Here is a 14,480-nt window from a genome sequence, read left to right as displayed (position 1 = left end):
TCCCGGTTTAGAGACCATGACCCAAGACAAACTTTGGCACCCGGGTTTACTACCCCCAATCCCCCACAACTCTTTAGAAGGAACTGTTGGCCAACTGACCGGCCACTCCAGATCACGAATCACCGTAACGTCAGCTCCAGTGTCCACCAGCCCTGTAAAGGGAACATCATTTAAGAGAAGTGTTAACTGAGGTTTCGAGGGGCGGACCGACATTGTTAGAGCAACAAGTGGAGAGGACGTGTTGTGAGATGGTGACTGAGCCAGCGTCGATCCAAAGCCGCCTCCGCCCCGGTCTCGATCCTCCGCAGCTGGCACCTGATAGGGGACTAAAATCAATTGTGCAATTGACCGTCCACGCGGGAGCGACTGTGGAAGATGAGTCCACACCTGAACCTTAATAATGCCTGTGTAGTCAGCATCAATGACCCCTGGAATGACAAAAAAGCCCTGTTTCCCAGCATGTGAGCGAGGGAGAACAAGACCTACAAAGCCGGCAGGGAGAGGTCCCGTCACCTGTGTAGGTATGGCACAGACCTCCCCTGGCAGCCGAAAGTCAGTGTCCTCCTGCATGATCAAATTAAGCCCTGCACTTCCAGCAGTCGCCGCCCTCATAGAATCTATGGATTTTAAGGCAGAGGAGTGGTTGTCTGAGTGGGAAACACCCCCGTTTGGCCCTGGGTTTGGGGGGGACCCGTCGCGCGGTTTCCCGACCCGCTATGACACTGATTAGCCCAGTGATAACCTTTCCCACACTTGGGGCACTTCTTGGAGGGTCGGGCTGGTGCCTTAGATGAGCGGCACTCCCGCTGAAAATGACCCTCCTTACCACAGCGGTAACAACGCTTCCCCTCCTTCCCGGTTTTTCTCAGGGCGGCAGCCAGAACTCCAGCCTTATGGGCTTGTGTGCCGATGTTCTGGCACGCCCGCAGCATGTCTGAGAGCTCTAAAATACCAGAGGCTTGCGCTGCCTGGAGAGCACAGCGGCAATCCTCGTTTGCATTTTCAACTGCCAATTTTAACAGGAGCTCGTGAGCTGCCTCAGTGTTATCCACCTGTCGGAGGATAGCCTCATGCAATCTGTTGGTAAAATCCAAAAAGGACTCTGAAGCACCCTGACGGATACTGACAAAGCTTTTGGTAGGCTTGCCTGAATCCGGGACCTTCTTGAAAGCATGCTGGGCACAGGTGGAAATAATGGGGAAGACGGCCTGAGGGAGTTGAGACTGCATCTCAATAGTAGCAAAACGGGTCCTCCCCTGTCAAATGCTCATAAATGATACCGTGCTCTCTAGGTACCTGAGCTTGGTGTTCTGCCATCTGCCGATACTCACTAATCCAAATAACATACTGACTGGGTGATAACATCATGCGCAGCAGCGTTTTCCAATCCTCAGGGATTAGGGAGTACCCAGTACCTATCCCCTCAATGAGACCACGCACAAAGGTGCTAGTCAGGCCAAACTCACGAATTGCTTTCTTTACCTCTCTAACCACCGAGTATGGCAAAGTGGTCCAGGTGCCCATGGGGTTGCCCTGGTCATCATTCTGCCAGGTCACCGGGCAAACTGAGACCAGATCAGCCAGCTCCTCCGCTGTAAGATCTGAGCGAGTCTTCGCTGCATGGACCATTCGTTGCACCAGCGAAAGCCCCTGAGCAGACGCGGATGACCCTCCGGGGGGCCCCACGGGGGGAGGGTGACCACACACCGGCTCCGGTGGGGAAGGCCAGGCAGGCGGTGGTAATAGAGGCCCTGGGGGCGAAGTAGGGGGAGGGATGGTTGCAGGAGCGGACGGGAGTGGCGAGATCACCAGCCTCGTGAGGGAGGGTCTGTCCGAGGCGACACGCTGTATCGTGTCGCGGCAGAGGTGCCAGGCATGTAAAGCCTGCACGGGCGCCCGAGGCTTCTCGTGCAATGTCTGGCCCAACCGCTCCCAGTCCGCTAAGTTAAGGGTTCCAGCTTCAGGGTACCACGGGCACTGGGCACTCACCTCCTGTAGCAGGAGAGTGAGCTCTCTAGTGGGACAGTCATGCTGAGCCTTACGCAACAAATACTGTAGCTCACAGCGGTGTTGCACTTGCAAAGCAGAGAGGGAACTTCCCATACTTACCACAATGAAAAATACTCACCGGGATCCGTGAAGCGGATGAGTGACGCGTCTGAAACCCTCGCTGGGCGAGGTGAGTGCTGAGGGCCCCACGTTGGGCGCCAGTTGTGGCGGTTCGATACAAGACAGGACACGGCTTTAGGCAAGCAAGCAGGCTGGTCTGCTGAAGGGATTGCCCCTGTCAGCTTTTCCACCTCTTTTATTTCTCTCCCCCCCTGCACATCACATACCCCAACCGACCGCAAAAGGCATCAACAAAGGAAATAATATGACTTTGATTAATATTCCTATTTACTAGCCTCTATCTACTACAATCTTTATTCTCAGGCCTTGAGCTTTGGCCGAGGAAGCTTCCCACGGCTGATGTCCTTATTTTGACTTCCCAGATGGTCCATGTTTTCATGGTCCATGTCCTTGGACAGAACAGAGCAATGTGTGCATTGCTCCTACACAACAGTCAGGGTGTGCCCTGACTGTTTCCAGGTGCAAGAACGCTACATGAACCCTTCACATAACTGTACACTATGAGGTTTGTGACACTTTCCTCTGAAGCTTCTGTCACTGGGGCAGTCTCAGAAACAGGACACAGGATTAGATGGACTGCTGGTCTAATCTGGTATGGCAGTTTCTATGTTACTATGATCCCAAGGCCCATTTCTTATCAAACTAAAAATTTTGTTACATTTATACAACAGGCCAAAAGAGTAGAATGTATAACTGCAGTTGTATATTTTTTGCCTTCATTTATAATTGTTATGGGAACTGGTCGATGCTTCATTTAATACCAAAGGGTTCACACATTATACCTTGGACTTCTTTATTTGGTATGGAAGCCAGGTTTCCTCCTAAATTTATACAAGCCATTCATGCAGCATGCCACAGCAATGTCTCACTTTCACTTGAGCCAAATATTTTGAAACACTGAAAAAGAAAAAAATCAACTGGACATTTCATTCAATGCTGCAAACCAAATGGAAGCTGTCATATGTGAACAATATTAATTACTCATGTGCTATTCATCTTCCCACAGAAAGAAAGCAAGGATAGGAAGGCTAGCAAACCTTTATGATCTGTAATTTAAACTTTGCTAAACCTGAGCTGAAAACCTTTGTGAATTCAAACAACTTAGAGGTTTCTTGTTAACATTCATTTTATCCCTCAATGACAGGGAGAACATGCAGATTTTTTTAAAAGTGCTTCTCACAGAAAAACGATTGCTTTCCAGCTACTATATGAAAACAATGCAATAAAATAAAATGGACTTAATATTGATTATTTTTCCACATGCAAAGCCTAAATCTGGTGAGTTCTAGTGTAACTGAAACCAACCCCAGTCAGTTTCTGCAGCTCTGAAGAGCCTTCTTCTCTTGCATCATAGTTCTATTGTAGTATTTTATAAATTTAAATTAAATTTCTCTGAAGCTAAAACAGTATGAATACTAAATGCTAAAAGTTCCATTATCAATGTGCTCTTATTCTGGCAGTCAGATGAGAAAAAAGTACCAATGGAGGTTTTATTTTGTAGTCATGAATAGATAAATATTTACTAGACAAACTCAAGTAACAAGAAAGTACTGGAGGCATTCCCTGATTGTACTAGATGGATAGTAATTTCCTATAGTTCTCTATAGTGTGTACTTCTCCTGGCATGACTAGTCTTCCCATATTTATGTGGGCTATGCAAGACATGTATGTGTACATACTCCTGCCACTCACACCGTACCATGCATAAGCCAGGAACCCAAAGTGATCATGATAGACATGTGCTGTGTTGTTAGAGCTTGCTGTGTTTGTTGGGGGTGGAATTGTACAACATATTTTTTAAGTTACAGAAATATAGAAGCTTTTGGGGAGAGGATACTCGGGGTTCAAGTAGAGGATTGGAAGAGATAGCTGATGTGAAATAGGGGAATGAGTAAAGAGAGAAGTAAACTGAAGGAGAGGAAAATAGAAAGGGAACAGGAATAAGAAGAATGGGGAGAGGAATAGGAGAAGCAAAATGCAGAACTGAAGGGTTACAGTGGTAGGAGATGGGTGAGATGAAGTGGGACCAACAACCACAATACTTAGATAACCATGTTTAAGTTCAGCACAACACATCCTAGTGGATACTTAGCAACAGTCACAGTTTAAAGGATAGGAGTACTTGTGGCACCTTAGAGACTAACCAATTTATTTGAGCATAAGCTTTCGTGAGCTACGGCTCACTTCATCGGATGCATACTGTGGAAACTGCAGAAGACATTATATACACAGAGACCATGAAACAATACCTCCTCCCATCCCACTCTCCTGTTGGTAATAGCTTATCTAAGTGATCACTCTCCTTACAATGTGTATGATAATAAAGTTGGGCCATTTCCAGCACAAATCCAGGTTTTCTCACCCTCCACCCCCCCTCCCCCCAAACTCACTCTCCTGCTGGTAATAGCCCATCCAAAGTGACCACTCTCTTTACAATGTGTATGATAATCAAGGTGGGCCATTTCCAGCACAAATCCAGGTTTTCTCACCCCCCACCCGCCCTCCAAAAACCACACACACAAACTCACTCTCCTGCTGGTAATAGCTTATCCAAAGTGACCACTCTCCTTACAATGTGTATGAAAATCAAGGTGGGCCATTTCCAGCACAAATCCAGGTTTTCTCACCCCCACCCCCACCCAGAAAAACCATACACACACAAACTCACTCTCCTGCTGGTAATAGCTCATCCAAAGTGACCACTCTCCCTACAATGTGCATGATTATCAAAAGTCTGAAAGTCAGGTCTAATATTTCATGGAGAATCTGCTATAGAAAATATCAGTATAGTCAAATGAAAGATTAAAAATATGAACATTTTAAAACACTTTAAAAAGAGGGCATGTCATAAATATAAAGGGAAGGGTAAACCCCTTTGAAATCCCTCCTGGCCAGGGGAAAGCTCCTCTCACCTGTAAAGGGTTAAGAAGCTAAAGGTAACCTCGCTGGCACCTGACCAAAATGACCAATGAGGAGACAAGATACTTTCAAAAGCTGGGAGGAGGGAGAGAAACAAAGGGTCTGTGTGTCTGTCGATATGCTGGTTTTCTGCCGGGGGATAGACCAGGAATGGAGTCTTAGAACTTTTAGTAAGTAATCTAGCTAGGCATGTGTTAGATTATGATTTCTTTAAATGGCTGAGAAAAGAATTGTGCTGAATAGAATAACTATTTCTGTCTGTGTATCTTTTTTGTAACTTAAGGTTTTGCCTAGAGGGGTTCTCTATGTTTTTGAATCTAATTACCCTGTAAGATATCTACCATCCTGATTTTACAGGGGGGATTTCTTTATTTCTATTTACTTCTATTTTTATTAAAAGTCGTCTTGTAAGAAACTGAATGCTTTTTCATTGTTCTCAGATCCAAGGGTTTGGGTCTGTAGTCACCTAGGCAAATTGGTGAGGCTTTCTACCAAACCTTGTCCAGGAAGTGGGGTGCAAGGTTTTGGGAAGTATTTTGGGGGGAAAGACGCATCCAAACAGCTCTTTTGGCACCATGTCAAGGTTCCTCCCCCACTCTGAACTCTAGGGTACAGATGTGGGGACCTGCATGAAAAACCTCCTAAGCTTATCTTTACCAGCTTAGGTCAAAACTTCCCCAAGGTACAAAATATTCCACCCGTTGTCCTTGTATTGGCCGCTACCACCACCAAACTAATACTGGTTACTGGGGAAGAGCTGTTTGGACGCGTCTTTCCCCCAAAATACTTCCCAAAACCTTGCACCCCACTTCCTGGACAAGGTTTGGTAAAAAGCCTCACCAATTTGCCTAGGTGACTACAGACCCAGACCCTTGGATCTTAAGAACAATGAACATTCCTCCCAACACTTGCAGCCCACTTCCTGGACAAGGTTTGGTAAAAAGCCTCACCAATTTGCCTAGGTGACTACAGACCCAGACCCTTGGATCTTAAGAACAATGAACAATCCTCCCAACACTTGCACCCCCCCCCTTTCCTGGGAAATGTTGGATAAAAAGCCTCACCAATTTGCATAGGTGACCACAGACCCAAATCCTTGGATCTGAGAACAATGAAAAAGCATTCAGTTTTCTTACAAGAAGACTTTTAATAAAAAAATAGAAGTAAATAGAAATAAAGAAATCCCCCCTGTAAAATCAGGATGGTAGATATCTTACAGGGTAATTAGATTCAAAAACATAGAGAACCCCTCTAGGCAAAACCTTAAGTTACAAAAAAGATACACAGACAGAAATAGCTATTCTATTCAGCACAATTCTTTTCTCAGCCATTTAAAGAAATCATAATCTAACACATACCTAGCTAGATTACTTACTAAAAGTTCTAAGACTCCATTCCTGGTCTATCCCTGGCAGAAAACCAGCATATCGACAGACACACAGACCCTTTGTTTCTCTCCCTCCTCCCAGCTTTTGAAAGTATCTTGTCTCCTCATTGGTCATTTTGGTCAGGTGCCAGCGAGGTTACCTTTAGCTTCTTAACCCTTTACAGGTGAGAGGAGCTTTCCCCTGGCCAGGAGGGATTTCAAAGGGGTTTACCCTTCCCTTTATATTTATGACAGGGCACTTTACAATTTGTAAGATGTACACATTTGAATATAGCTACTATTTTTAATGTCAGATGTAAGATTTTCCTATATTACAGCTAAGTAATCTGTAGGTATTGACATCTTTTTTTATATTATTTCATAACTGATTCTCAGTTAACTGAATATCAGAAATTGTTGTAATCTAATGCTGAATGCCTTTGGAGTGAGTATTTTTAAAATAGATGCTTTCACTAAGAAACATCAGACCATATATGGGACTAGCTGAACTTCCCAGATATGGATATAGGGAAAAATTACAAGAAAAAGCCCTGTTCCCTTAAAATAACTTGTGCACCACCTCTGTGATGTGTCACTTGTTTTCTTCCTTTGCTTTTTCACTTCTTACTTTCTTCCCCTTTATGAAAAAACTATTCACTTTGTTTCAGCCATCTTCTCCCCTTCTTATGTTCACTCTTGTGAATATTTCAGTGACGCTTTGGCAGAAATGCTATGGAAAAGGTGGATTTTAAGTTCCTTTTCTCCTCCCCCATCTTTACTCACTGCTGTGCCAGTGGGTCAGAAGATCCAGCCCATGATGTTTAAACAGGGTAAAGGGCAGAGTGGTTGCAAAATGAAAGCCAACCAAACAGAAGAGTGTATGTGTATGTTAGGAAAAGAATTCCTGCCTGTTGAAAACAGTTCATAATTTCATATAGATAAAGTGCATTTTATCTTTGTATCTGCTCGCCTTGGCAGCCTGTAATGCTACAGTACAGATCAACAAACTTTATTTTTATTGACTGACTTACCTGAGGGAACAGTGAAAGAATCTAAACTTGTGGTTCCCCTTTTACAAATGTAGCCAAGTTTCTGATCACATTTCCAGTTTTCCCATTTAGCATTTCTTCCAGGATTTAAAGCTGCACAGATTTTTCCAGACTCTGGAGAGGGACTTCCTTTGAAAAAAAGACACGAAAAAAGAGAATCTCCCTGTATGTCAAGAACAGTTCTGAGTTTTAAATATGTCTGGGGAGCTTGTTCCTGGATGAATGTTAACCAGGACATTCTCATTTTTTCCCCAGTTTCAATCCAAACTCAGATTTGCAGTCTTAGAAATATCTATATGTAGTATTCAGGTTTAAGGAACAGGAAAAACATCTGAACTCGAGGTTCATTCAGTTCCATCATCCTTTTGACCTTACAAATCCCATCATAATAGGATTTGAAACAAGAAAAACTGAATTTATGGGAAAGGCAAATCTATTTTTATGGTTGGCGCCCACATACATTTCTGAGTATATTATAACGGATATATCTTACAAGAGAAGTCTAAATATATGCTGATACGACTGCTTAGCAGTATAGTTAATGAGCCAGATCCTGCCCTCACTTACATCCATGTACTCTCAGGGCAGAAGTTAACTCAACATTTATAGTACTGGAATATTGTAGTCTTCTATAGATTCTTAAATAAGCTTTTGTTCACAGTAAAAATTATGCATGTGTAAACTGACCTCTCAGAGTAAAGGTGTTGTGTTATAATTTGAAATACATGAAAGGGTTACCCTGTCCCTAAACCACTGACCTAGATTTAGCAATTGTCTGTCACAGTGGTGGTATAATGTATTCAGCAGGTGAGATGTGTATGTGTGTGTCTGTGATGGTGGGTGGGTTATACTGTGATAAAAGGTTATTTATTAGTAGACAAAGTAATACACCTGGTAGTCAAAAAATACAAAAACAAAACATAACAGGGATTTTACTTAACCAGAATGGAACTGGATTCCACCTATCTACAATAACATTAAATATATTAAAAGTATATGTAATAAAAATAATTATTCGAATACACATACACACTATAACTTTCTACCAAGAGTATTTAACCACATGTAACCATCTAAATAAAAACAAATATCTATATCTAACTCTGTATGCACAGGCTATTATCTTATAGGTTATTATTAATGATCATCGTCAGTTCAAAGTTCCCCTCCCCCGCAATCTCTCACTGGGTGCAGTCTAATGCCAAAGTTAGTCTTTGAGCATCAAGCACCTCTTGTGCCTTCCTGAAGAGATGTACTTAACTCCAGTGAATGATGCTTTTTTGCAGAGGGAGAGAGGGTGCATATTAGAAAAGACCCCCTGGATCTGAGGGCCTTTTATATTTCTGTTCTGGGTCTCCAGGACAACGTGAATCAATAATAGGATATTCATTTTAAGAACACTTTCACTTCAAATTTGACAAAATGCAAAGAAGATACCAATGTGAAATTTCTAAAGATATCTACAGCCCTCGACCCAAGGTTTAAGAATCTGAAGTGCCTTACAAAATCTGAGGAGGCGAGGTGTGGAGCATGCTTTCAGAAGTCTTAAAAGAGCAACACTCTGATGCAGAAACTACAGAACCCAAACCATCAAAAAAGAAAATCAACTTTCTGCTGGTGGCATCTGACTCAGGTGATGAAAATGAACATGCGTCGGTCCACACTGCTTTGGGAAGACCTTTTCAGGTGAGAAGAAAAGGTGGTAGGCCATATGTCACAACTTATTTTGTAAGGTTGGGCAGGTGTTCAGTGCAGGTACTCCATAGGGAGGGCAGCCAGTGACCAAATAAATGGCCTGGTAAAGGACTTAAAAGGAGTAATAATAGAACAGAACAGGAATGGATAATGGAACAGAACAGAGGAGGGGGTTGGGGACTTCTATGATTGGTACAGCAGGGAGCCAACCTCACCCCCCTCTCCCCGCCCCGTTCTCATAGCCCTCCTTAACCCTCTTACGAGTGTGGTGGATGGTAAGGTCCAAGCCATGGCTGGGGGACCTGGATGGAAACAAAGGGGGGCTGGTGGAAGCCCCGGAGAATTTATTTGAATAAGCATGGATTAAACAAAGGGGAGCTCGTGGAAGCCCTGGAGAATTGATTTGAATAAGCATGGATTTGCCTGCACTGTACACTTTATCTGCTGGGTAGTCCCAGACACCTATATAATAAAATTGGGTCCTGATTAAAACCCATGACAAGTCTTGGGTCCTTCTTGTGGTATACGCAGACAATGATCATGCATTGGTCCACACTGCTTTGGATCGCTATTGAGCAGAACCTGTCATCAGCATGGACACATGTCCTCCGGAATGGTTGTTGAAGCATCAAGGGACATATGAATCGTTAGCGCATCTGGCATGTAAATATCTTGTGACGCCAGCTAAAACAGTGTCATGCAAATGCTTGTTCTCACTTTCAGGTGACATTGTAAACAAGAAACAGGCAGCATTATCTTCTGCAAATGTAAACAGACTTGTTTGTCTGAGCGATTGGCTGAACAAGAAGTAGGACTGAGTGGAGTTGTAGACGCTAAAGTTTTATATTGTTTTGTTTTTGAAGGTAGGTGTTTTGTTTTTTTACATAATTCTATATTTGTAAGTTCAACTTTCATGATAAAGAAATTACACCACAGTACTTAGGTGAATTGAAAAAATATTATTTCTTCTGTTTTTTACAGTGCAAATATTTGTAATAAAAATGAATATAAAGTGGGCACTGTACATTTTGTATTCTGTGTTGTAATTGAAATCAATATATTTGAAAACGTGGAAAACATCAAAAAATATTTAAATAAATGGTATTCCATTATTGTTCAATCACACAATTAATCCTTATTAATGTTTTTTAATTGCTTGGCAGCCCTACCTGAGATACATTGTGGTAATATGAAAACAGAATTCTGGTTTTAAATATTCAACAGGTTTATACCTACCTGGAGCCCAGTTCAAGTATCTGAAAGGACTGCCTCCAATCCATTGCCATCCACTCTTTAAATCCAGCCTGTTAAGCCCAGTCCAGAGAGCAGAACCCACACTTTCAGTAAACCCTAAACAAGAAATTACATGACGTGCTGCACTATTTCATTTTCGGACAGGACCAGTTAGTAAAGATTATACTTTGTAGATTATTGATGTATTTGCTGCAGAGATTTCAGACAGGCTAATAAGAAGCTAATTAACATTTCATGCTGAGATTTTGACAAGAAGTTGCAAATAAAGCCTTTATTTATGGCAGCAATTGCAAAGTGAACATGAGCAAGCTTCACAGAGTAAACTCGGCCTTGAAGCTATATGTAAAACACATTAACCACGGGTCAATTTCATTATTACCCTGCCCTAAACTGGAGGTTAAGAACTGCTCTTCTGTTCGCTGACAACGATTCCTAAAGTAGCCTAAAATACCAAATTTGTTGACATTACTGGAACCGTCAGCACATACATCCATTCATACCATGCTAACCACCTTTACATAAACTCTTGGAAGTAGCATTAACCACTGAAAATGAAACAAGTTCCCTCCATCCCACCACTCCAAAAAGACTATCACAGGAGGTAGCTATAATACTATGCCTAGTATTCCCAGAATGCAAGTCAGGGCTTTCTAGGGGGTTGTTCCTTTCCCTCTTAAATACATTTGCTCATGCATCTGTGTGATACTTAATAATTCTGCATTCTGTTGCTGGCAGCTTGTTCTTGCTTGGTGTCATGTTAGAGCTGATTGGGAGTTGATCAGGTAGTGGAAACCTGTTGAAGGATCTATCTTCCAAAATCTGATAGTATCTTTACCTGCAGAGAAACAAAAGATACAGTCTGGTTACTAGTAACAATGACTAACCAGGTAAAACTAGTTATGGAGTCAAACTGAGTCTGATATTTTTGTAAAACATCATTGTGCCAGGGCCACAGGAAATCTGGGAACATTTCAGGTACAAGATAATAATGTCAGCACACCAGCAATTATGTGAATCTGACAATTATTGCCACTTGTGAAGTGGGGGACACTGGGTTAGAAGGGCTTGATGATGGAGTTGGCCGTGAATCTGTGGAAACAGTTTGCTCCAATGCAGATGGAGGGAATTCCTTTATGCTGGATGTTTGTAACACCCTCTCTGGAGACTTGAAGAAGTGTGTCTTAATCAGGGATCTGAATCATGATAGAAAAGCATTTTGAATCCATAGGAGAGGGAGTGAAGTTCAAGGATAAGAGGCATCATGGAAGAAGGCACAACGATGGAAGAGAAGTTTGGGAAGAACGGAGAGACAGTGAGAGCTGAGATGTAAGGTGGCGAATGAGAAAGTGAGGAGAAAAAACTGGTTGTTCATGTTAAAGTCAAGGGTAAGTCAGGGAAAGGGTTTGGAGAAGGTCTGATGTAGGCAGAGCCATAGCAGAGGAAGAATTTTAGCAGCAGCAATTTTAAGAGATTGCATGTGGGGAAGATGGTGGAGGAAGGAGTAGTTGCAGTAGTTCAGACAAGTTGGGCCTAACGGGTTCTCATGGAGGGTTTTATTAAAAAACACACAAGTTAGAAAGCATAAAACTAGATTATTGCAACATGAGATATTAACATCTCTAGAGTCAGTAAATTCATAACTAGGCATCCTACATTAACTGTAACTCTGTTCTCATGTGCATATACATTACTACAGGGTCTCATTGCAGGATTACACAATACTTGGCAATGTACATACTATTAGTACAATATAGGAAGGTGTAAATGAGGTACCTTCTTATATACTGCTTTTCAGCAAGACTTTAAGTAAGAGGAACTGCATGCTATTTTGTTTTTAAATTGCACCCTTTTCTATTCACATATGCAACATTTTGTATTACTGCCTTGCAAAGAAGAACAGGATGTGGGAATGAGTCATATACTGAAGTTTTATCTGTTAGACTGTTCAACATTAGCAAGACAGTGACATTTTGCTAGTGTTGGTTTGTTAAATACTGTGCTGTAGCAAACAATATATTAATGCAGAACTTACATTTTAGTGGGCAAAATCCATATAATTGGTCAGCATCAAAGTCTGTGGTTGTACCACACCAGAGCCAGCCATCTGTCCTGCCAGCATCTGTACACTCACTATACCATTCGCTATTAAACTTGAAAGGGAATACGCAGGGTGCCCCATTTGCATTTCCTAGCAATGTAAAGATATCTAAGAAGACAAAATGATAAAGATACAGAAGTGATAATATATTAATGTAAGCAGGGCCTACTGTATATAGCACGTTCTGGACAATGCCTTCCGAACAGCATCACATTCCAGGTCATCTTGCAAATTTTCGTTCCTCCTTCTCTTGAAAAATTCAGTTCCCCAAGTTCTCAGACTCAATTAGCCTACTCATTTTATAAAACAGTCTTAGCCTTGACAGGAAAACTTTTCTAACTTAACATTTACAAATCACATTTCTACTACAAACTGTGTTTCTACAGAAATTACAGTGCTCACTTTATATTTCTTTTTATTACAAATAGTTGCACTGTAAAAATGATAAACACAAGAAATTGTGTTTTTCAATTCACCTCATACAAGTACCATAGTGCAATCTCTATCATGAAAGCGCAACTTACAAATGTAGGGGAGGGTTTTTTTGTTACATAACTGCGCTCAAAAACAAAACAATGTAAAACTTTAGAGACTACAAGTCCACTCAGTCCTACTTCTTCAGCCAATCGCTAAGGGAAACAAGTTTATTTACATTTATGGGAGATACTGCCACCTGCTTCTTATTTACTACTGGGCGACTCATGGGAGGGACACAGAGGGGAGCACCAATTAAAGGGGGAGTGGAGGCACGTGATCTCCCCACATGACCCCTCCCCACCCCCAGCCCGGGGACCCCATGCTCTCCCCATCCCCTCCCCATCCCACATTACCTGGGGGCATGGCTCTGTTTTCCTGCTGCACCAGGAACCGCAGTGGTGAAAGGAAAAGAACGTGAGGCCACACGCTGGCGGCTCCTCCGGCACGGCTGAACCGGTACCACTCCCACTCCCACCCCGAACCCTGTCATCTGTGGGGGCTGTGCAGACCCCAGACAGGATACAGAGCTGTGTGGAAGGGCTGGAGGCGGTACAGCTGTGCCAGAGGAGCTGCTGCCATGGGGCCACCTGGGGGCCCCACATTCTGCTCCTTTTGCTGCTGCAGTTCCCTGCTGAATATGTACCCCCCCACAGGTGTCTGTGGGGACATCTGAGCCTTCTTTTCCCTTCCAGGCCCCCATTCCAGAGGACAGAATTCCATGCTGATGACGCTCATTTAAAAGTAATGCGTTAATTAAATTTGTGACTGAACTCCTTGAGGGAGAATTGTATGTCTCCTGCTCTGTGTTTTACCTACATTTTGACATATATTTCATGTTATAGCAGTCTCAGGTGATGACCCAGCATGTTGGTTCATTTTAAGAACACTTTCACTGCAGATTTGACAAAATGCAAAGAAGGTACTAATGTGAGATTTCTAAAGATAGCTACAGCCCTCGACCCAAGATTTAAGAATCTGAAGTGCCTTCCAAAATCTGAGAAGGACGAGGTGTGGAGCATGCTTTCAGAAGTCTTAAAAGAGCAACACTCTGATGCAAAAACTGCAGAACCCAAACCACCAAAAAAGAAAATCAACCTTCTGTTGGTGGCATCTGACTCAGATGATGAAAATCAACATGCGTTGGTCTGCACTGCTTTGGATCGTTATTGAGAATAACCCATCATCAGCATAGTCACATGTCCTCTGGAGTGGTGGTTGAAGCATGAATGGACATATAAATGTTTAGCACATCTGGCATGTAAATATCTTGCTACGCCAGCTACAACAGTACCATGCAAATGCCTGTTCCCACTTTCAGGTAACATTGTAAACAAGAAGCAGGCAGTATTATCTACTGCAAATGTAAACAAACTTGTTTGTCTGAGTGATTGAGTGAACAAGAAGTAGGACTGAGTAGACTTGTAGGCTCTAAAGTTTTCCATCATTTTATTTTTGAATGCAGTTATTTTTCATACATAATTTTACATTTGTA

At 42.5% G+C, this 14,480-nt stretch overlaps 1 protein-coding gene across 1 annotated transcript in view; it reads right to left on the bottom strand.

Moving 5' to 3' along the window:
• Positions 1 to 14,480, bottom strand: part of LOC311516789 (macrophage mannose receptor 1-like) — a gene marked incomplete at its 3' end in the record, with an annotated part of 143,023 nt that overhangs the window by 49,933 nt on the left and 78,610 nt on the right. The window contains 5 exon segments of the mRNA XM_084621127.1: positions 7,447 to 7,589; positions 10,392 to 10,538; positions 11,095 to 11,165; positions 11,169 to 11,248; positions 12,446 to 12,619. Coding sequence (XP_084477253.1) covers positions 7,447 to 7,589; positions 10,392 to 10,538; positions 11,095 to 11,165; positions 11,169 to 11,248; positions 12,446 to 12,619 — 615 coding nt within the window.

This window comes from Lepidochelys olivacea (assembly GCF_965140295.1).
Source record: "Lepidochelys olivacea isolate rLepOli2 genome assembly, chromosome: 2".
NCBI lineage: Eukaryota > Metazoa > Chordata > Testudines > Cheloniidae > Lepidochelys > Lepidochelys olivacea.
The sequence above is the reverse complement of the archived record's forward strand: the minus strand, read 5'-3'. Positions and strand labels throughout refer to the sequence as shown.